The 22,104-nt window shown below is 41.2% G+C and overlaps 1 protein-coding gene across 4 annotated transcripts in view; it reads left to right on the forward strand.

Moving 5' to 3' along the window:
• The first annotated feature begins 8,304 nt into the window (after positions 1 to 8,304).
• Positions 8,305 to 22,104, forward strand: part of Wdfy2 (WD repeat and FYVE domain containing 2) — a 56,428-nt gene continuing 42,628 nt past the window's right edge. For all 4 annotated transcript variants that reach the window (XR_011392501.1, XR_011392500.1, XM_070089216.1 and 1 more), the window contains exons 1-4: positions 8,305 to 8,513; positions 9,079 to 9,220; positions 9,621 to 9,929; positions 21,070 to 21,206. Coding sequence is in view for 2 of the 4 variants with exons in the window: in XM_070089216.1 (XP_069945317.1) it covers positions 8,329 to 8,513; positions 9,079 to 9,220; positions 9,621 to 9,929; positions 21,070 to 21,206 (773 nt within the window). In the remaining 2 variants the exon portion in view is untranslated. The remainder of the gene's footprint in view (positions 8,514 to 9,078; positions 9,221 to 9,620; positions 9,930 to 21,069; positions 21,207 to 22,104) is intronic.

Below are 22,104 nucleotides of genomic sequence, written 5' to 3' on the forward strand. Positions count from 1 at the left end.
GATGTTAGGAAGTATTTCTTCAGCCACAGAGTAATCAGGAAGTGGAATAGTTTGGGAAGCGATGTAGTGGAGGCAGGATCCATACATTGCTTTAAGCAAAGGTATGATAAAGCTCACGGTTCAGAGAGAGTGGCCTAGTAGCGACCAGTGAAGAGGCGGGGCCAGGAGTTAGGACTCGACCCCTGCTACCTCAACTAGGTGAGTACAACTGAGTACACACACACACACACACACACACACACACACACACACACACACACACACACACACACACACACTCAACAAGAGATTCAAAGAAGTGTTCACAGAGGAGACAGAAGGGGCTCCAGAAAGACGGAGAGGTGGGGCACACCAACATGTGCTGGATAAGAGAGACACAGTGCACACAACCGAGGAAGAAGTGAAGAGGCTTCTGAGTGAGCTAGATACCTCAAAGGCAATGGGGCCAGATAACATCTCCCCATGGGTATTGAGAGAGGGAGCAGAGGCGCTATGTGTACCCCTAACAACAATATTCAATACATCTATCGAAACAGGGAGATTGCCTGAGGCATGGAAGAAAGCAAATGTAGTCCCAATCTTTAAAAAAGGAGACAGACATGAAGCATTAAACTACAGACCAGTGTCACTGACATGTATAGTATGCAAAATCATGGAGAAGATTATCAGAAGAGTGGTGGAACACCTAGAAAGGAACGATCTCATCAACAGCAGCCAACATGGTTTCAGGGACGGGAAATCCTGTGTCACAAACCTACTGGAGTTCTATGACATGGTGACAGCAGTAAGACAAGAGAGAGAGGGGTGGGTGGATTGCATTTTCTTGGACTGCAAGAAGGCGTTTGACACAGTTCCACACAAGAGATTGGTGCAAAAACTGGAGGACCAAGCAGGGATAACAGGGAAGGCACTACAATGGATCAGGGAATACTTGTCAGAAAGACAGCAGCGAGTCATGGTACGTGGCGAGGTGTCAGAGTGGGCACCTGTGAACAGCGGGGTCCCACAGGGGTCAGTCCTAGGACCAGTGCTGTTTCTGGTATTTGTGAACGACATGACGGAAGGAATAGACTCTGAGGTGTCCCTGTTTGCAGATGACGTGAAGTTGATGAGAAGAATTCACTCGATCGAAGACCAGGCAGAACTACAAAGGGATCTGGACAGGCTGCAGACCTGGTCCAGCAATTGGCTCCTGGAGTTCAATCCCACCAAGTGCAAAGTCATGAAGATTGGGGAAGGGCAAAGAAGACCGCAGACGGAGTACAGTCTAGGGGGCCAGAGACTACAAACCTCACTCAAGGAAAAAGATCTTGGGGTGAGTATAACACCAGGCACATCTCCTGAAGCGCACATCAACCAAATAACTGCTGCAGCATATGGGCGCCTAGCAAACCTCAGAACAGCATTCCGACATCTTAATAAGGAATCATTCAGGACCCTGTACACCGTGTACGTTAGGCCCACATTGGAGTATGCGGCACCAGTTTGGAACCCACACCTAGCCAAGCACGTAAAGAAACTAGAGAAAGTGCAAAGGTTTGCAACAAGACTAGTCCCAGAGCTAAGAGGTATGTCCTACGAGGAGAGGTTAAGGGAAATCAACCTGACGACACTGGAGGACAGGAGAGATAGGGGGGACATGATAACGACATACAAAATACTGAGAGGAATTGACAAGGTGGACAAAGACAGGATGTTCCAGAGATTGGACACAGTAACAAGGGGACACAGTTGGAAGCTGAAGACACAGATAAATCACAGGGATGTTAGGAAGTATTTCTTCAGCCACAGAGTAGTCAGTAAGTGGAATAGTTTGAGAAGCGATGTAGTGGAGGCAGGATCCATACATAGCTTTAAGCAGAGGTATGATAAAGCTCACGGTTCAGGGAGAGTGACCTAGTAGCGATCAGTGAAGAGGCGGGGCCAGGAGCTCGGACTCGACCCCCGCAACCTCAACTAGGTGAGTACAACTAGGTGAGTACACACACACACACACACGAGTACGATGAGAACAACAGAGCAATGGTTGATACAAATAGCTGAGGTTGCCAGAAGGGTCCACATGAGCAAGACAAAGTTACTAGTTGTGGATGATTTCAATCACAAGGAGATTGACTGGGAAAATCTGGAGCCACATGGACACCAGAAACGTGGAGGGCCAAGATGATGGAGGTGGTACAGGAAAACCTTATGCATCAACATGTTAGGGGCACTACCAGAGAGAGAGAAGAGGATGAACCAGCAAGGCTGGGCCTTATATTCACTGCGAGTAGTTCAGACATCGGGGACATCACATATAAAAGGCACCTCATAACTAGTGATCACGTGATCCTGTACTGTAAATACATTGTAGAGCTAAAAGCGGAGAGGGAAGCAGCACGAGTAGGATGGGAGAAGCCAAACTATAAAAGAGGGACTACACAGGTATGAGGAATTTCGTGCATGGGGAACAGTTGGAAAGAGAACTGATGGGAAAAACAGTGAATGAATGATGGAATGCGTGATCACAAAATGCAAAGAGGCGGAAGAGAGGTTCGTATCTAAAGGCAACAGAATCAATGAGAAGACCAGAACGAGCAGACCAGAATGACAGAAGGGATAGATACAGAGGTGTGTCTGTTTGCAGACGAGGTGCATCTAATGCGGAGAATTCAGGTGGATGAGGATCATGTAGAACTACCAAGGAATCCGGACAGGCTGCAAACCTAGCACATCTCCTGAGGTGCACATCAACCAAATAACTGCTGCAGCATATGGGCGCCTGGCAAACCTAAGAACAACTTGGCAAGGAATCGTTCAAGACTCTGTACGCTGTGTACGTCAGGCCCACATTGGAGTATGCACTATTACCTGGAGTTTACCTGGAGAGAGTTCCGGGGGTCAACGCCCCCGCGGCCCGGTCTGTGACCAGGCCTCCTGGTGGATCAGAGCCTGATCAACCAGGCTGTTGCTGCTGGCTGCACGCAAACCAACGTACGAGCCACAGCCGGGCTGATCAGGAACTGACTTTAGGTGCTTGTCCAGTGCCAGCTTGAAGACTGCCAGGGATCTGTTGGTAATCCCCCTTATGGGGGATTACCGGATGACCGGGCCGCGGGGGCGTTGACCCCCGGAACTCTCTCCAGGTAAACTCCAGGTATGTGTGCTGGGAGGTAGTTGAACAGTCTCGGGCCCCTGACACTTATTGTATGGTCTCTTAACGTGCTAGTGACACCCCTGCTTTTCATTGGGGGGATGGTGCATCGTCTGCCAAGTCTTTTGCTTTCGTAGTGAGTGATTTTCGTGTGCAAGTTCGGTACTAGTCCCTCTAGGATTTTCCAGGTGTATATAATCATGTATCTCTCCCTCCTGCGTTCCAGGGAATACAGGTTTAGGAACCTCAAGCGCTCCCAGTAATTGAGGTGTTTTATCTCCGTTATGCACGCCGTGAAGGTTCTCTGTACATTTTCTGGTCGGCAATTTCACCTGCCTTGAAAGGTGCTGTTAGTGTGCAGCAATATTCCAGCCTAGATAGAACAAGTGACCTGAAGAGTGTCATCATGGGCTTGGCCTCCCTAGTTTTGAAGGTTCTCATTATCCATCCTGTCATTTTTCTAGCAGATGCGATTGATACAATGTTATGGTCCTTGAAGGTGAGATCCTCCGACATGATCACTCCCAGGTCTTTGACGTTGGTGTTTCGCTCTATTTTGTGGCCAGAATTTGTTTTGTACTCTGATGAAGATTTAATTTCCTCATGTTTACCATATCTGAGTAATTGAAATTTCCCATCGTTGAACTTCATATTGTTTTCTGCAGCCCACTGAAAGATTTGGTTGATGTCCGCCTGGAGCCTTGCAGTGTCTGCAATGGAAGACACTGTCATGCACTGGCAGGCAATGCTGTCATTACTGATCAACAGCTATTAAAAAGCCTCAGGACTATAAAAGAAGTTTTTAGACTACTTCAAGAGCTTGATATAAGAAAAGCAATGGAACAAGATAATTCATCTCCATATCTTATGTTGTCTTCCTTAGTACATTATTTGGTTTCTGTCTAAACTTGCTGACAATGTTTTCCATTTTAAAATCTCACCAACCTAAAGCCTGACATTAATTTCATCATTTAGGCTAACATTTGTGAGTTTAATTTACTTGATTTTTATGATTTAAAAAGCACTTCGTATTTACTGGGTGTCAGCGTTTTCTCCTTAATCTTATGTCTGCATACCTGTCAGAAACTCTTAGCTGTTCCTTGATTCCTTCGTCTTAAACTGAATATACTGACCTGTAAATGCCTCTTTTTCTCATTAAGAAACGTTATAGTCTTGTTCCATTCATTTAGCGTCACTTATATTTGATCTAATATCTCTATTAAGAATGTATGTGGCTTGGGTGCTTGTATAAACATTTTGGAACAAGTCATATTAACAACCATCAGCAGTGTCTACCTTGCCTCCCTCATGATCATCCATGTGATGTGATGTGAACCTTTATTGACTATGTTTAGCACACACACTGGCTTTATCAAGATGTGTTTGTGACTCAGTGCCTTTATCAAGATGTGTTTGTGACGCAGTGGCTTTATCAAGATGTGTTTGTGACACTGTGGCTTTATCAAGATGTGTTTGTGACACTGTGGCTTTATCAAGATGTGTTTGTGACACTGTGGCTTTATCAAGATGTGTTTGTGACACTGGCTTTATCAAGATGTGTTTGTGACACTATGACTTTATCAAGATGTGTTTATGACACTGTGGCTTTATCAAGATGTGTTTGTGACACTGTGACTTTATCAAGATGTGTTTGTGACACTATGACTTTATCAAGATGTGTTTATGACACTGTGGCTTTATCAAGATGTGTTTGTGACACTGTGACTTTATCAAGATGTGTTTGTGACACTATTTATTTATTTATTTATTTATTTATTTATTTATTTATTTATTAATTTGAACATGATACAGTGAAGTACAAAGGAATACAGTTATTACAGTGCAACATGCCAAAGCCCCTTGTATACAGAGCATTATTGGCAGGCTTAAAATTAACTTAAGATTAACTAAGCAATGATATATTTAGTGGTAAAAACAATATTGTAAACAGATAAAAATTTAGCACAAATGAGAATTACAAAGACAGGTCATATGGTCATTAACTGTGTTGCTGAGCATTCAGTAGATTGGAGTATTCTGTTAGGTAATGTAATTAAAAAATAAAGTTTGATTGGGTCACAGGTTAGACATTTATGAGATACAATAATGAGAAACATTTACGAGATACAATTTATGAGATACAATTTATGAGATACAATTATTCAGTATTTATTTAGTTGTGGGTGAGTAAGTGATTTTTGAGAAGAGACTTGAATTTATAAACAGACAGTGTTTCTTTTATATTCACAGGTAATGAATTCCAGATTTTAGGGCCTTTTATATGCATTGAGTTTTTGCATAGCGTGAGATGGACTCGAGGAACATCAAAGAGTGATCTGTGCTTGTGTTATGGTCATGTGTTCTGTTGAGGTTGGTAAGGAGACGTTTGAGGGGAGGGTTTATATCAGAGTTAAGTGTTCTATGAATGTAGTAGGTGCAGTAGTAAGTATGCCAAATCAAAGTCGAGAACAACGTCCAGTATTGGGCCCCTACTTAAACAAGATGGGTCCTACACAGATGACAGCAAGGAAATGAGTGAGCTACTCACGTCCCAATATGACTCAGTTTTTAGCAAGCCGCTGACCAGACTGAGAGTCGAAGATCGAAATGAATTTTTTATGAGAGCCACAGAATTTGGTTAACACCAGCCTATCTGATGTTATCCTGACGCCAAATGACTTCGAACAGGCGATAAATGGCATGCCCATGCACTCTGCCCCAGGGCCAGACTCATGGAACTCCGTGTTCATCAAGAACTGATAGGGGCTATCACGAGCTTTTACCATCCTATGTAGAGGAAGCATGGACACGGGGGTCGTCCCACAGTTATTAAAAACAACAGACATAGCCCCACTCCACAAAGGGGGCAGTAAAGCAATAGCAAAGAACTACAGACCGATAGCACTAACATCCCATATCATAAAAATCTTTGAAAGGGTCCTAAGAAGCAAGATCACCACCCATCTAGAAACCCATCAATTACACAACCCAGGGCAACATGGGTTTAGAACAGGTCGCTCTTGTCTGTCTTAGCTATTGAATCACTACGACAAGGTCCTAGATGCACTAGAAGACAAAAAGAATGCAGATGTAATATATATATAGACTTTGCAAAAGCCTTCGACAAGTGTGACCATGGCGTAATAGCGCACAAAATGCGTGCTAAAGGAATAACAGAAAAAGTTGGTAGATGGATCTATAATTTCCTCACAAACAGAACACAAAGAGTAGTAGTCAACAGAGTAAAGTCCGGGGCAGCTACGGTGAAAAGCTCTGTTCCACAAGGCACAGTACTCGCTCCCATCTTATTTCTCATCCTCATATCTGACATAGACAAGGATGTCAGCCACAGCACCGTGTCTTCCTTTGCAGATGACACCCGAATCTGCATGACAGTGTCTTCCATTGCAGACACTGCACTGCTCCAGGCGGACATCAACCAAATCTTTCAGTGGGCTGCAGAAAACAATATGAAGTTCAACGATGAGAAATTTAAATTACTCAGATATGGTAAACACGAGGAAATTAAATCTTCATCAGAGTACAAAACAAATTCTGACCACAAAATAGAGCGAAACACCAACGTCAAAGACCTGGAAGTGATCATGTCGGAGGATCTCACCTTCAAGGACCATAACATTGTATCAATCGCATCTGCTAGAAAAATGACAGGATGGATAATGAGAACCTTCAAAACTAGGGAGGCCAAGCCCATGATGACAGTCTTCAGGTCTCTTGTTCTATCTAGGCTGGAATATTGCTGCACACTAACAGCACCTTTCAAGGCAGGTGAAATTGCCGACCTAGAAAATGTACAGAGAACCTTCACGGCACGCATAACAGAGATAAAGCACCTCAATTACTGGGAGCGCTTGAAGTTCCTCAACCTGTACTCCCTGGAACGCAGGCGGGGGAGATACAAGATTATATACACCTGGAAAGTCCTAGAGGGACATAACCAAACTTGCACACGAAAATCACTCACTACGAAAGCAAAAGACTCGGCAGACGATGCAACATCCCCCCAATGAAAAGCAGGGGTGTCACTAGCACGTTAAGAGACAACACAATAAGTGTCAGGGGCCCAAGACTGTTCAACTGCCTCCCAGCATACATAAGGGGGATTACCAGTAGACCCCTGGCTGTCTTCAAGCAGGCACTGGACAAACATCTAAAGTCGGTACCTGACCAGCCGGGCTGTGGCTCGTACGTTGGATTGCGTGCAGCCAGCAGTAACAGCCTGGTTGATCAGGCTCTGATCCACCAGGAGGCCTGGTCACAGACCGGGCCGCGGGGGCGTTGACCCCCGGAACTCTCTCCAGGTAAACTCCAGGTAATGAATTCCAGATTTTTGGGCCTTTTATGTGCATTGATTTTTTGCATAGTGTGAGATGGACACGAGGAACATCAAAGAGTGATCTGTGCCTTGTGTTATGGTCATGTGTTCTGTTGAGGTTGGTAAGGAGACGTTTGAGGGGAGGGTTTATATCGGAGTTAAGTGTTCTATGTATGTAGTAGGTACAATAATAAGTATGGATGCTTTGTACGGCGAGTAGGTTTAGAGTTTTGAATATTGGTGGAGTGTGCTGCCTGGAGTGGGAATTTATTATTCTGACTGCAGCCTTTTGTTGGGTAATTAATGGTCTGAGATGGTTTATTGTTGTTGAGCCCCATGCACAAATTCCATAGGTGAGATAGGGGTAAATAAGTGAGTGATATAGGGTCAGTAGAGCTGACTGTGGAATATAGTACCGTATCTTCGATAGTATGCCTACGGTCTTGGAAATTTGGAAGTTCATGGGGAAGCGATAAATCGCATGCAGCGCCTGGGAAAAGGGAGGTAATCAGGTTTCGTCCAAGGAAGGGGAGGGTAGCTCCAATTACGTGGATCAAGAGCCCTTCACCAGCACTAATAATATTATACATCTTACATAGTAACCAGGAAATTTTAACCAACGATGCGTCTTTGTCCAGACAACACAAATGAGAACAAAAAAACGGACACTCTATTATCCCTAGTTTTTCTTCACTAACTGTCTTTCCTATTAATATGTTTATTAATTTATATAAAATAGCATTAGTTATTAAATGTTACGATGATTTTAAGTCGTTATTTTTGGTTAAATATTATATTGATGTGATTGTGGCCCTCCACTAAGAGGTTCCTTCATGCTCTTTGTTGATATCCAAATCATATGATCCAGCAAAGAAGAAGAGAAATGGCTGCAGAAATTAAGCCAATTCGCAGTTCCCACCCCACTAAACCCATCAGCACTGACAGGCCAGTGCTGGTGTCCAAGATAGAAGGTAGTGGAGATGATGTGAATGCTGCAGTGCTGCTTAATGGTGGGACAGCAGTTATCTCTGTCAGTGATGACAAGTACGTCCTCCCTCCCTCTTGCCCATTTAATAATAACATTTTCCTGTCATTGATTATCCTTGCTTAAATGTTACAAGTTTATATCAGCTGTATCAATAATAATACTCTGATTAGTGAAATTTGCAGAAATTTAAAGCATCTGTAAATGTAGCCTTAATGAAGCTTGGTTACTGGTGACTGATTTGATATTCCTTATAGTATTATTTATTTTGTGTCGTTATCTATATTTTAAATCATAATCGTTATATTTATTGAGAAAATGTAAATATTAAAGTAACATTTATATATATCTTTTGGCCCCAGTGGAAATATCAAGGACCCCCAATGGGTTATTCTGGTAGGTAATTTGTACATGTGCTGCTATGTATGATAATTTATGTAACTGTACCTAAATAAAAACTTACTTCAGGCTTAAAGTAGAATGAATAGTGTAATAGCAGTCATACTCTGCTGTATAAGTGGGGCCCTCTTGTATATGCTGCAGTAATGTAATTGTATATTTAGCTTATCACCCAAAGATATTTTTTGTCATTTCATCATACTTATCGTTGATTTTTACCATCAGGTCTGTTCGTATCTGGCAACGGCGTGACTCTGGGCAGTACTGGCCTAGTGTGTGTCACTTCCTTACATATATACCCAGCTGTCTTCACTACAAACCTGACACTAAGCGCCTATTCTTGGGTCTTGATAATGGTACAGTTATAGTAAGTATATTTTGTGGTAGTTGTATGGGTAGTTCCTTTTTAGAGGGATGCCTTAATGCTGATGCAAGGAGTTGGAGGTACCCTTCCTCCTTTCCTCGGATCAAACCTGATTAATTCCCCGCTCCCCATAGTCCAGGCACTGTACAATCCTCGTGGGTTGTACAGTAATTTCTTATGGTTGCAGATGATTGGATGTTGGTAAAATTCAAGTGGTGTTTTATTATAGGATATCCTTGCTATAATGCCCCAATACAGGCAAAAATCCTTTACTGAAAAGTATGTTCTGAGGTAACAGAAAATCTAAATAACTTAATAAAGTAAAAATGCAATTGTCTCTTAGGAGGATGGATTGAACTAAGGTACAGTGCTGTATTTAAAATATTTGTTTTTCTCCTCCCAGGAATTTACAGTTGCTCAAGACTACAACAGCATCAACCAGGTTCGGGAGTATTTGAGTCATCAGAGTAGAGTTACAGATGTTATCTTCTGTCCAGCGTCCGAGTGGGTCTTGTCTGCAGCTCGAGACAAGTTCTTTGTGTACCATTGTACGGAGAGTGGTCGCAGGTTGGGAGGCCACCAGTGCTCTGGCTGGTGCACAGCCTTGCAGTATGATGCTAAGAGTAAACACACATTTGTTGGAGACTATAGTGGACAGATCACCATGCTGAAGCTTGAGGAGACAGGACCACAAGTAATAACAGTTCTGAAGGTATGCAACTAGCAGTTCTGATTTATTGATGTTGTATAATGTATTACTTAAAAGTTTCCTAGGTGACACATGAGATCATGACATGATGCTGAAGACTGAACATTATGAGGTAACTCTGCTTTTGTAGCTACAAGTAGGTTATCACATGCAAATTACATTATCCTTTCAAATTTGAAGAATTGCAAATGCTGGTTTGTGTGTTGGTGTAGGAAAACCATCAGCATTTTTTCGTATACAGTAATTGTATATTTGTGGCAGCATAGGAGTAGAGCTATGCTTGCATTGTCCTGTCTTCATTAAATTCTTTCTTTCAACGCAGTGGCAGTATCCCACCGAGGCAGGGTGGCCCAAAAAGAAAAACGAAAGTTTTCTCTTTATAAATTTAGTAACGTACATAGGAGAAGGGGTTACTAGCCCCTTGCTCCTGGCATTTTAGTCACCTCTTATGACATGAATGGCTTACGGAGGAAGAATTCCATCCCACTTCCCCATGGAGATGAGAGGAAATAAACAAGAAGAACCAATAAGAAAAAGAAAACCCTGGGTTGTGTATATATATGCTTGTCTATGTAGTGTGACCTAAGTGCAAGTAGAAGTAGCAAGACATACCTGAAATCTTGCATATTTGTGAGACAAAAAAGACACCAGCAATCCTATCATGTAAAACAATTACAGGCTTTCGTTTTTCACTCACTTGGTAGGACGGTAGTACCTCCCTGGGTGGTTGCTGTCTACGAACCTACTATGTACCTGATCTTCAATGAATTATTCATCATACAATTTTTTTTTAAATTTCCAATGATTGTAGCATTAAGTACAGTGGACCCCCGGTTAACGATATTTTTTCACTCCAGAAGTATGTTCAGGTGCCAGTACTGACCGAATTTATTCCCATAAGGAATATTGTGAAGTAAATTAGTCCATTTCAGACCCCCAAACATACACGTACAAACGCACTTACATAATTACACTTACATAATTGGTCACATTCGGAGGTAATCGTTATGCGGGGGTCCACTGTACATACTCTTAATTCATTTCATTGCTCTGCCACTTTGTGAAGAAAATTTCTCTAGCATTATATTATTGTATGAAATTAAAGCATTTGGAGGCAGTGGAGATGTCATGCCTGAAGGCAATGTGTGGTGTGAATATAATGCACAGAATCCGTAGTTTGGAGATTAGGAGGAGGTGTGGGATTACCAAAACTATTATCCAGAGGGCTGAGGACGGGTTATTGAGATGGTTTGGATGTATAGAGAGGATGGAATGAAATAGAATGACTTAGTGTATAAATCTATAGTGGAGGGACGGCAGGGTAGGGGTTGGCCTAGGAAAGGTTGGAGGGAGGGGGTAAAGGAGGTTTTGTGTGCGAGGAGCTTGGACTTCCAACAAGCGTGGGTGAGCATGTTAGATAGGAGGAAATTGAGACAAATGGTTTTTAGGACTTGACGTGCTGTTGGAGTGGAAGCAAGGTAACATTTATGAAGGGATTCAGGGAAACTGGCAGGCCGGACTTGATTCCTGGAGATGGGGAGTACAGTGCTGGCACTCTGAAGGAGGGGTGTTAATGTTGCAGTTTTATAACTGTAGTGTAAGTATGCCTCTGGCAAGACAGTGATGGAGTAAATGATGATGAAAGTTTTTTTTTTTTTACGGGCCACCCTGCCTTGGTAGGAAACGGCCGATGTGTTAATAAAAAAAATAAAATATTATTATTATTGTCATGTTGAGCAACTAGAGTAAATTATAGGTCTTACCATTTCCTTTATCACTAGTTAATGAAAAAATCCTGCACAGGGACATGTTTGGATTATTAGTTAGATTTTTTGTCCCTTCCCTTCAGCTCTTCCCCCTACCTTCTCCCATATCTCTCCTGACCTCGTCTCTTTCTCTTTCCTGGACTTCATTCTCCCCTTCCTATACCTTTCATTCTCCCCTTTCCACACCTTTCACTCTTCCCTTCCCACACTTCTCCCTCTCCCCCTTCCCACACTTCCCAACCACACCTCACCATCTCTTCCTCTATCTCTCCACCTCTCCTTCCCACTTCACTAATAAGCAGTGAATCAAAGACACAAAACAAGAGTAAGCAGTTTTTTAATATAGAGAATACAAGAGTTAGTAGATATGGGAGTACTTAATATGCAACAAATAAGGGTAATTTAGAAGGTGGGGAAGTTAACGGGACTCTACACTCTTGGAGTCATATGACAACCAGGGATTACTTTATGGGGAAGGTCAGGATGTATTTTCTAAGTAATACAGTATTCCAACTAAGGCTGGAGAGCTTATGTAAGCTTACCTCTGTTACAGAGTCTTGGAATAGCACTTAAGATTCTAGGTATAACACTGAAGCTTAATAAATAACAAATATTATCCATTGTATCTGTTTGTGCCTGGTTTAAGTAATTTTTAAGTGCACTTTTATTTTTGAGGTTTGTAGGAGCCTGCTCTGATATCCCCTCTCCCCACCTACACTGCTTTCATTAATTTTACCGTTATCATTGACCCTACTACACTCATCAGCAGTGTTACCATCACCACCCTGAACACTATTTTCATTATCATCATCAATAATACTTGCAGATACCACATAGTTATCATTGTGTTGCTGAAGCCTGAACTTTGCTCTACAGTAATTGCTTCTGCATCAGTTTCACATTGTGTTCTAATTCTTGCCTGATTGAACTTGCATCTGTCTCATTTTCCATAGCCCGATCTGAATCATCTGGATCAGACAGTTTTATGGATGAGGGCTAGCCAGGTCCCCGGGCTGGAGGGAAAGCACTTATGCCAGGCTCTGCTACCATAACCTCCCCTGAATCAGTTAGTAGGATGGTGTTAACACAAGGATTGCTGGGTGATTCACTGGTAGCCTCCCACTTCCTTTCCTTTGCTTATGTAAGGTTGATGGTTATCCTTGTATCAGCGCTTAAGCTGACGAGATAAATAATCATCCCCAAGTGCAGGCAACACTTCGATGGAGTTTCTGTTGATATGACTCAAGGCAGTGCACATCACCCCTAATTTTTGAGCCTGGGTAAATGGCATGTGGGGGTGATGGGTGGTAGGCCACAGGCCTCAGAGTTGCCTGTAAAATTGTGATTAAGCCATTCACTGCAGTTGGGATATGATACTTTAACTCCATCTTGCTTGCAGTTGACACATTTTATGGAGACTTCCTGCTGTTTACGTAATAGCTAGTAACACTGCAGGATGGATGAGCCTTAGAACACACTTCACACCATGGAAATAAATGGTATAAAATACTGACACAGTGGAAATATAAACACATAAGGCGTATAATGTGATCTTTTATTGACAACATTTCGCCCACACAGTGAGCTTTATCAAGTCACAAACAGATCTACGTGGGTGAAAGGTATGTGAGTATTTATAGATGGAGTCAGGTGGAGAATCCTTGGTCAGGTGGAGAATGCTGCATGTGACAATCTACTTGGAAGATTGTCACATGCAGCATTCTCCACCTGACCCAGCATTCTCCACCTGAATCCATCCTATAAATACTCCTGTACCTTTCACCCAGGTAGATCTGTTTGTCACTTGATAAACCCCACTGTGTGGGCGAAATGTTGTCAATGAAGGATCACATTATACGGCTTATGTGTTTATATTTCCACTTCACATCAGTGTGATGGGTGCTGCATCTCTTTGCAATATGATCCTAGTATTGACATTTAAAGGATTTGTTGGGGGAATCTGTTTTGAGCAATTTTTACTTTCTATCATGTGCCAAGCAGGAGTGAATGAATCGTGGAAGAAGCACTAAGCCTTTTCACTTGGCCAATATTAAATTGTTGAAGAGCTGATGGGGTTTAGTAACTTCTTCTGACACCAGGTCCCAGCACTCGTTGAGATCCGAGCACTAATTGACATTATAGATGACAGTTTGCACTTGCTGTGGTGCCATGGGGGATGGTCTTGGAAAATACTATTGTTATACTCAATGGTGTGATGTTTGCTGATAAAATTTTGTCATTAGTGACAAAGACAATTGTTGTTAGGGATGTGCCAAAGTATCAGCAGGTATCATCTGATTTTGGTGGTATTGGTGCCAGTATCAGCATCAGTTAATTTTGGTGGTGTTGGTATCAGCCTAAAATTGAGTATTAGTATCAGCAAAACAAAATTGTTATCTCATCCCTAGTTGTTGCCATCCTTAACCCATAAACGATCCAAACGTATATATATGTTTTTTCAACATTTGAAAGTATGTAAAGAAAGTAGATCTTTTTTTTTTTTACATTTGAAAACGTGTAAAATCTTTGATCTACTTTTTTTTTTATACATATATTTGAAAATATGTAAAAAAAAACGTAGATCTACTTTTGGAGCACTACGCATATGAACGTAGATCTGCTTGGACCGTTTACGGGTTAAGAAACTTGATCTCTGGGTTGTCATTTTAAGCATCATCAGATCATTAGCTCTGTATTGACTGGAAAAGCCTTGGGAGGAAATTATGGTGGCTGCTGGCTCCTAAATTTATTGCTTTTATCTATTTTATGCTTTTTTTTAGTGTTCTTGCATGAGGTTTTTACTTTTGTACACTATTTCAAGCTCTCCATCACAGTGACTTACATGATTACTATCATCATTCACCTTCCCTCTTTGCAAGGAGTAGACAGCCACACCACTTGACTCTCTAACTTGGATAATGGTCTTCTCATGAAGCTCATGGATGGGAGTATGTACAGGAGGGCCTTGCTTTACAGTGCTTCATTTTACAGCATTTTGCCCATACAACAGTTTTCAGTTATATGCATTCTTCATTTATTCAGACTTCCTATAAAAAATGCAGTCATCACTTGATATAAGCTAAGGACGAAAATATTTTAAAGTAAGTAATGTGTGTGCTGTATATGCATTTTTTAGGTCTGGCTATATTGCTCATTTATTATATGGTAATGTAAACATGTTATCAGGCTTTTATATTCCTTTGAAAATGAAAAAAAGCTATGATTCAGTTTACAGCAATTTTCGCTTCATAGCAGTAGCTCGAAACCTAACCTGCTGTATCAGTGGGGCCTCTCAGTATAGTAAACCATTGATTAATGCAGATTCCTCTTAACATGTTTTCTCCATTACACTATTGCAAAATTGCGGCATATTTTTGACTAACACTTCATAAAATGTGATTAACACTTCCACTTCTGGGTGGGGAAAAAATTTGAAGCACTCTGAGCTTGACCATGGAATTTTTGCCCTCTATCTAGTGGCCTCTCAGGCAGCCTGCCTTGGGTCAGGCCATTGTCTTTGCAGGGGAGGCCTGGTTTCCTCCCATGCCACCCCCATTCCACCTCTAGTGTTTCAGTACTCCTTACATACGCGTCCCATGCAATTTCCAAATCTGTTTTTGAATCGGGTTTTGATCTTTTCATTACCATATCTTGCATCTGCTAACCAACCATAGCACCCAAGAGGCATGTGAATGATGTTGGAAGTAGCAAGAAAAAGTTTAAGCGTTCAACTCTGGGAGATATGAAGAAAATCGAGATACGAGACAAAATTAACCTCTTGAGGGTCCATGCCATTGTCCTACAGGTTTGAAACCAGGGTCCGTGCCGTAGTACTACGAGATGAGCGCAGCTCACTCAGATAATCTGTGAGCAGTAAATTTGGGCCTAGATATGAGAGACTGGGTCTATGCGGTAAATTTGCACCATATAAAAAATCCCTTAGCACCCAGTGCATAATGAGATAAAAAACTGTGACTGTGTTTTTGGCTTAAAACAGTGACTTTGCGATGTATTTTCGTATGGTTTTCATGGTTGTATTCTTGGTTTCTCGCTCTCGTTTGAGAGAATGGAAGATATGTTATAGAAATAGAGATGATTTTGATTGGTTTTAGGGCTGAAAATATTGTGAAATTGAAATCAAAGTAGCAGAAATGTTTGATTTTTGCAGATATTCAAGAGTAAGTAAATCACATCACATGTCCAAGACATGTCAACTTGTGGGTCTGATATGCATTCACGAATACCATGATGTTATTTATACAATTATTACAATAGTGCATAACAGTAAATCTTAAGTTTTTTGGTGTGAATAAAAAATCAGAATGGAACTCATATATAAAGCCTGGAAACATAACTAATGAACAGAGGGAATGTTATTTTAGTGCCAGGAATGCCTGAAATGTTTATTCTGGACCCTATTTTGAAATTTGTGTGAAATTGGCCAAATTACTAATTTCTGATCACTTTATTGGGTAGTTAAAATAGTTGATTGGGCGGTTTCGAGTGCCCTATCAATAAAATGAAAGGCATACTAGTGAGATTAATAACTTGGTCAACTGGAACAATATAATTGATGTAAAATAGGACTCAAAGTGGGCAAAATCACCGATGCGCAAATATCACTGACTCTGCAAAATTTGCAGTAGTGTAATTTCGTCAGTTTTCCATCAAATTTAATAGTACTTTGTTTTATTATCTTCAGAAAAAGTTTCTCTTAACATTTCGTAAGAAAAATAACAAACTTTTTTTTTAAATTCTTGAACCCTGTGGACACTTCAGAATGGGGATCTGGACCCTCAAAGGGTTTAAAGTGGTGCACTTATGGTGGACATGGCAAGAGCTACTGGCCTTAATAAAGTGTTGGTTCATACAATTAAAAAGGATGAGGCAAATATATGAGCTTGTGCAATAAATAGCTAGGTTGTCACCTCTTGAAAAGAATGACACACAGATCACAACAGGTAAATAAAACAGGAAATTTGTTGATTGAGTGGCTTGAACAAAAATAAAAAAAAAGGTACACCACTTAATTTCATCTTAATTATGGAAAAAGCCTTACAGTTGTATAAAACAGTGTGTGTGATGAGGAAGGAATGCCTGAACATTAGTGTGTTTAGCACTGGCTGGTTCCACAAATTTAAGTTACATAATAGGTTACATATTATTAAGTTTTCTGGTGAAAGTATTTCAGCTGATCTTACAGAACCAAGTAATTTCCCTGCCAAATTGCAGGAAATTATTTCTGAGGGTGGCTATAAGCTATAGAAAGTGTTTAATGCTGATGAGACAAGTGTTTTGAAAGAAAATGACAACAAGAACTTATTAGTCAGCAAGAGAAAGTGCATATCAAAATGGTATACAATACAGACAAGTTGGTAAGTAAGACACATAGGGTGTGGTAGGGTGTGCAAAAGAAGAAAATTAAAGGTGAATACAGGAAAGAGTAAGGTTATGAGGATAACAAAAAGATTAGGTGATGAAAGATTGAATATCAGATTGGAGGGAGAGAGTATGGAGGAGGTGAACGTATTCAGATATTTGGGAGTGGACGTGTCAGCGGATGGGTCTATGAAAGATGAGGTGAATCATAGAATTGATGAGGGAAAAAGAGTGAGTGGTGCACTTAGGAGTCTGTGGAGACAGAGAACTTTGTCCTTGGAGGCAAAGAGGGGAATGTATGAGAGTATAGTTTTACCAACGCTCTTATATGGGTGTGAAGCATGGGTGATGAATGTTGCAGCGAGGAGAAGGCTGGAGGCAGTGGAGATGTCATGTCTGAGGGCAATGTGTGGTGTGAATATAATGCAGAGAATTCGTAGTTTGGAAGTTAGGAGGAGGTGCGGGATTACCAAAACTGTTGTCCAGAGGGCTGAGGAAGGGTTGTTGAGGTGGTTCGGACATGTAGAGAGAATGGAGCGAAACAGAATAACTTCAAGAGTGTATCAGTCTGTAGTGGAAGGAAGGCGGAGTAGGGGTCGGCCTAGGAAGGGTTGGAGGGAGGGGGTAAAGGAGGTTTTGTGTGCGAGGGGCTTGGACTTCCAGCAGGCATGCGTGAGCGTGTTTGATAGGAGTGAATGGAGACAAATGGTTTTTAATACTTGACGTGCTGTTGGAGTGTGAGCAAAGTAACATTTATGAAGGGATTCAGGGAAACCGGCAGGCCGGACTTGAGTCCTGGAGATGGGAAGTACAGTGCCTGCACTCTGAAGGAGGGGTGTTAATGTTGCAGTTTAAAAACTGTAGTGTAAAGCACCCTTCTGGCAAGACAGTGATGGAGTGACTGATGGTGAAAGTTTTTCTTTTTCGGGCCACCCTGCCTTGGTGGGAATCGGCCAGTGTGATAATAAATAAAATAATAATAAAAAAAATATTCCGAAATGTTTTGCCTACACAGTAGGCTTCTTCAGTCGAGTACAAAAAGTAGGCAGGAGCAGTAGAGATGTGAAGACAATGTAATCATTCCATCTACATCTTCAAGGGTGATGGACTGATTACATTGTATTCACATATCTACTGCTCCTGCCTATTTTCTGTACTCGACTGAAGAAGCCTACTGTGTAGGCGAAACGCTTCGGAATAAAGATGCCTAAATGTTGCCTCTGTGTCTTACTTACAAAGAGAAAAGTGCACTGGGCTTCAAGGCAGCAAAGGATCATTTCACCTTGCTCCTTTGCGGTAATGCATCTTGTGCTTTGAAAAGTGTAGATAACAATGCCTTACCAGTAAGTTGGAGGTCAAACCAATCAGCCTGGTGGCAAAAGCTCTCGCTTCACATGGTGAGGGTCCGGGTTCGATTCCCGGCGAAGGAGTGGAAACATTGGACATGTTTCACCCATCAGTAAAATGGGTACCTGGGTGTTAGTCGGCTGGTGTGGGTCGCATCCTGGGATAAAGCTGACCTAATTTGCCTGAAATGCTCTACAGAACAAGCGGCTATCTGTATAGTAGTATGTCATTGATGTCAGCTAGGCCTGTATACCTTGTACATGTACTTGTAGTAAATAAAGATATATTATATTATTATTATTATTATTATTATTATTATTATTATTATTATTATTATTATTATTATTATTATTATTATTATTATTATTATTATTATTATTATTATTATTATTATTATTATTATTATTATTATTATTATTATTATTATTATTATTATTATATTTATTGACTGGTTTAACCATTTCTCTATTCCTGAAGTCAAGTTTTACCTCTACAGCAAGAACCTTGCATTCAAGGTTCTTTTCACTCTTGATGATTCCCATACTCGTCCAGAAGCTTTGTTGGTTGTGAACCCACATGTAAAAGTTGTATTTTTACCTCTAAATACAACATTTTTGATACGACCACTGGACCGTGGAGTTAAGTCATTCAAGTGTAACTACACAAGAACAGTGATGAAAAAACTAGTTGCATCAGTGGATTCTGACTTCAACCTGGAAGTTCCAAACTTTTGGAGTAAATTTAACATTGCTGATGCCATCAGCTATGCTAGAAGTGCATGGAATGAAGTGCCCAATCAATATTAAATGCAGGCTGAAGAAAGTTATGTCATTCTGTAGTTAATTCTTTCACTGGTTTTTCCTTGCTTGAGAGCCAGGTGCAGGAAATAGTTCAGCTGGCAAGGAGATTACCAGGTGATGGCTTTGAAGATATGTAGGAAGATGATGTAAATGAGCTCTTAGAAAATCATGATGAAGACAGAGGTCCAGAGGAAATGTCAGCAGAGCTCAATGCACAGATAGAAGGGAGGCAGATAATAGAAGATGAAGAGCCTGAAGAAAAACAGTTAACATTACAACAGTTATGTGAGCAGTTGCATGTTGCTGCTAAACTAGAAGACTTTTTGCAGAAGAGGACCCTGACAAATCTAGAAGCACTGCTCTGAAGCAGGGTCTAGAGCAGCTGATAATGCCTTACTGTCGCCTGTATAAAGTACTGCAGGGTAAAAGAGACCAGAGATGCATTACAGAATTTATCCACACTCCAGTACAACCATTGACTTTAGTACCAGAACCTCAACCATTCACCTCAGCCGACAACCATTAGCCATCCACCTTTGCTGACAGCCAACAGCCATCCACCTTGGCCGACAGCCAACAGCCATCCACCTTGGCCGACAGGCAATAGCCATCCACCTCAGCCGACAACCAACAGCCATCCACCTCAGCCCGGTAGGGCCACAAAATCCCTCTCCACTCTTTTCATGAACACCAGCAACCTCAGTTTAAGGTAAGAAATATTTCTGTAGCATTTGTAACATTAAGCAATAGAAAGAACATAATACATCACGACACCAAATAACAGTTACATTAACATTTTTATTTTTGTAAGATTTGGAGACCTGAAAAAGAAAAGTTGTTTGGCATTATTTGGGATCCCAGGAACATAACCCTATTTTTCCCATGAGTTCTTCAGTTTGTTTATCACGGTTTGGTCTAACACCATTTTCAGAAATGACACTACCGTGTTAATTGATGGTCTACTGTACATACAGACCAAGACAGATTACCCAGCCCACATAGGGCTGACTACAGGCCACTATAGCACTGTTCAAGATATTTTCCATATTTACCAGCATACAATGGTTCAGCCTCAAGATGTTCTTGAAGTTAAGGTTGGCTTTGAAGTGTTTATATGCAAACTGGTCATTTAGTTTGTGCACTAAACACAGGCAGACCTTTACTTTCTGTTAATGAAACAACTCTGTAGTATAGACCTCCTCATCCTCCTGGCTGTGAGATTAGCCTCTGTTCCTTAGGTTGGTGAAGTTATTGAGAATAGTATATGGGCCCAAGAGAGAAATACCAGAGTTGAAATACCATCTCAGAGAGTTTACAGCTTGAGTACTCATGCACAGTAACACAGGTAGGTGTTTATTAAAGTTGACTAAAACAGTCATATAATAGTCCATTCACATGGTATTCTCTACACAGAGTTGCTGGCACCTGTGGCATCACTGTTTTCACTAATTATATTTTTGGTTGTAGCTCAATAATCAGAGTTTCAATACTAGTGTGGCTGTGATCATCATGTTTCTTATGGTGTTTATCTGAGCTCACTGTCAGATCAAATAAGTAGGGTTGCAAAATAAACAAGCCTAAAACTCAAACACTCGTCCACTCGTGTCAAATGCTCAGCCAAAACTGAGCCATAGCATATAATCTGCAATCAAAGGCACTGGCAGAAACAGGGAAGAAGACAGTGAAAGAAGATGCTGACAGGAAGACGGTAATGAATATAGAAGAGAGAATCTGTGGCCCGAGTTGGTTCATGTCAAACGTAACAACCAGAAACAAAATTCATACTTTTAGAAAAGTACAATTGTCTTGTAGACTTGCATTGTACAAGCTCTAATTCTTTTTTTTTTCTAGGGTCATAATGGATCAATAAGATCTCTTGCCTGGGACATAGACCGCCAGCTTTTGTTTTCCGGATCTTTTGATCAATCTGTCATAGTGTGGGACATTGGTGGTGGCAAAGGAACAGCATTTGAGCTTCAAGGGCATACGTAAGCATGTGCAGCATTTGTTTCATTATTGCATTTAACCTATTACATCAGTCTCATTCTGAGAAGTCAGAGCAAACATGCATCATTCTAATGGCATATGAATATACAGTGGACCCCCGACTTATGAACAGCTCCCAACTCGAACAATTATGTAAGTGTATTTTTGTAAGTGCTTCTGTAAGTGTATTTTTGGGGGTCTGAAACGGACTAATCTAATTTACAGTATTCCTTATGGGAGCAAATTCGTTCGGTAACGGCACCCGAACAGCCTTCTGGAACGAATTAATATCGTAAGTTGGGGGTCCACTGTACAGTGGATCCTCGACTAACGCTATTAATCCGTTCCTGAGAGCTCATCGTTAGTCAAAATAATCGTTAGTCAAGTTAATTTTCCCCATAAGAAATAATGGAAATCAAATTAATCCGTGCAAGACACCCAAAAGTATTGAAAAAAAAAATTTTAATACACACAAACTGAAGAAGACATGCACAGTTACATGACACTTACCTTTATTGAAGATCTGGTGATGATTGATGGGATGGGAAGAGGGGAGTGTGTTGATGGTCTTAGTGTTTAGAAGGGGAATCCCCTTCCATTAGGACTTGAGGTGGCAAGTCCTTTTTCGGGGTTACTTCCCTTCTTCTTTTAATGCCACTAGGACCAGCTTGAGAGTCACTGGACCTCTGTTGCACAACATATCTGCCCATAGAGGCCTGTACCTCCCGTTCCTTTATGACATTCCTAAAGTGTTTCACAACATTGTCAGTGTCACCATTAAACACTTGTTCAGGTTTCAGTCCTTCACTGTCTATGTACTCCTTGAATTCCTGCACATATTTTTCAGCTGCTTTTTGGTCCAAACTGGCAGCCTCACCATGCCTTATCACACTATGTATG

This window comes from Cherax quadricarinatus, chromosome 27 (genome assembly GCF_038502225.1).
Source record: "Cherax quadricarinatus isolate ZL_2023a chromosome 27, ASM3850222v1, whole genome shotgun sequence".
NCBI lineage: Eukaryota > Metazoa > Arthropoda > Malacostraca > Decapoda > Parastacidae > Cherax > Cherax quadricarinatus.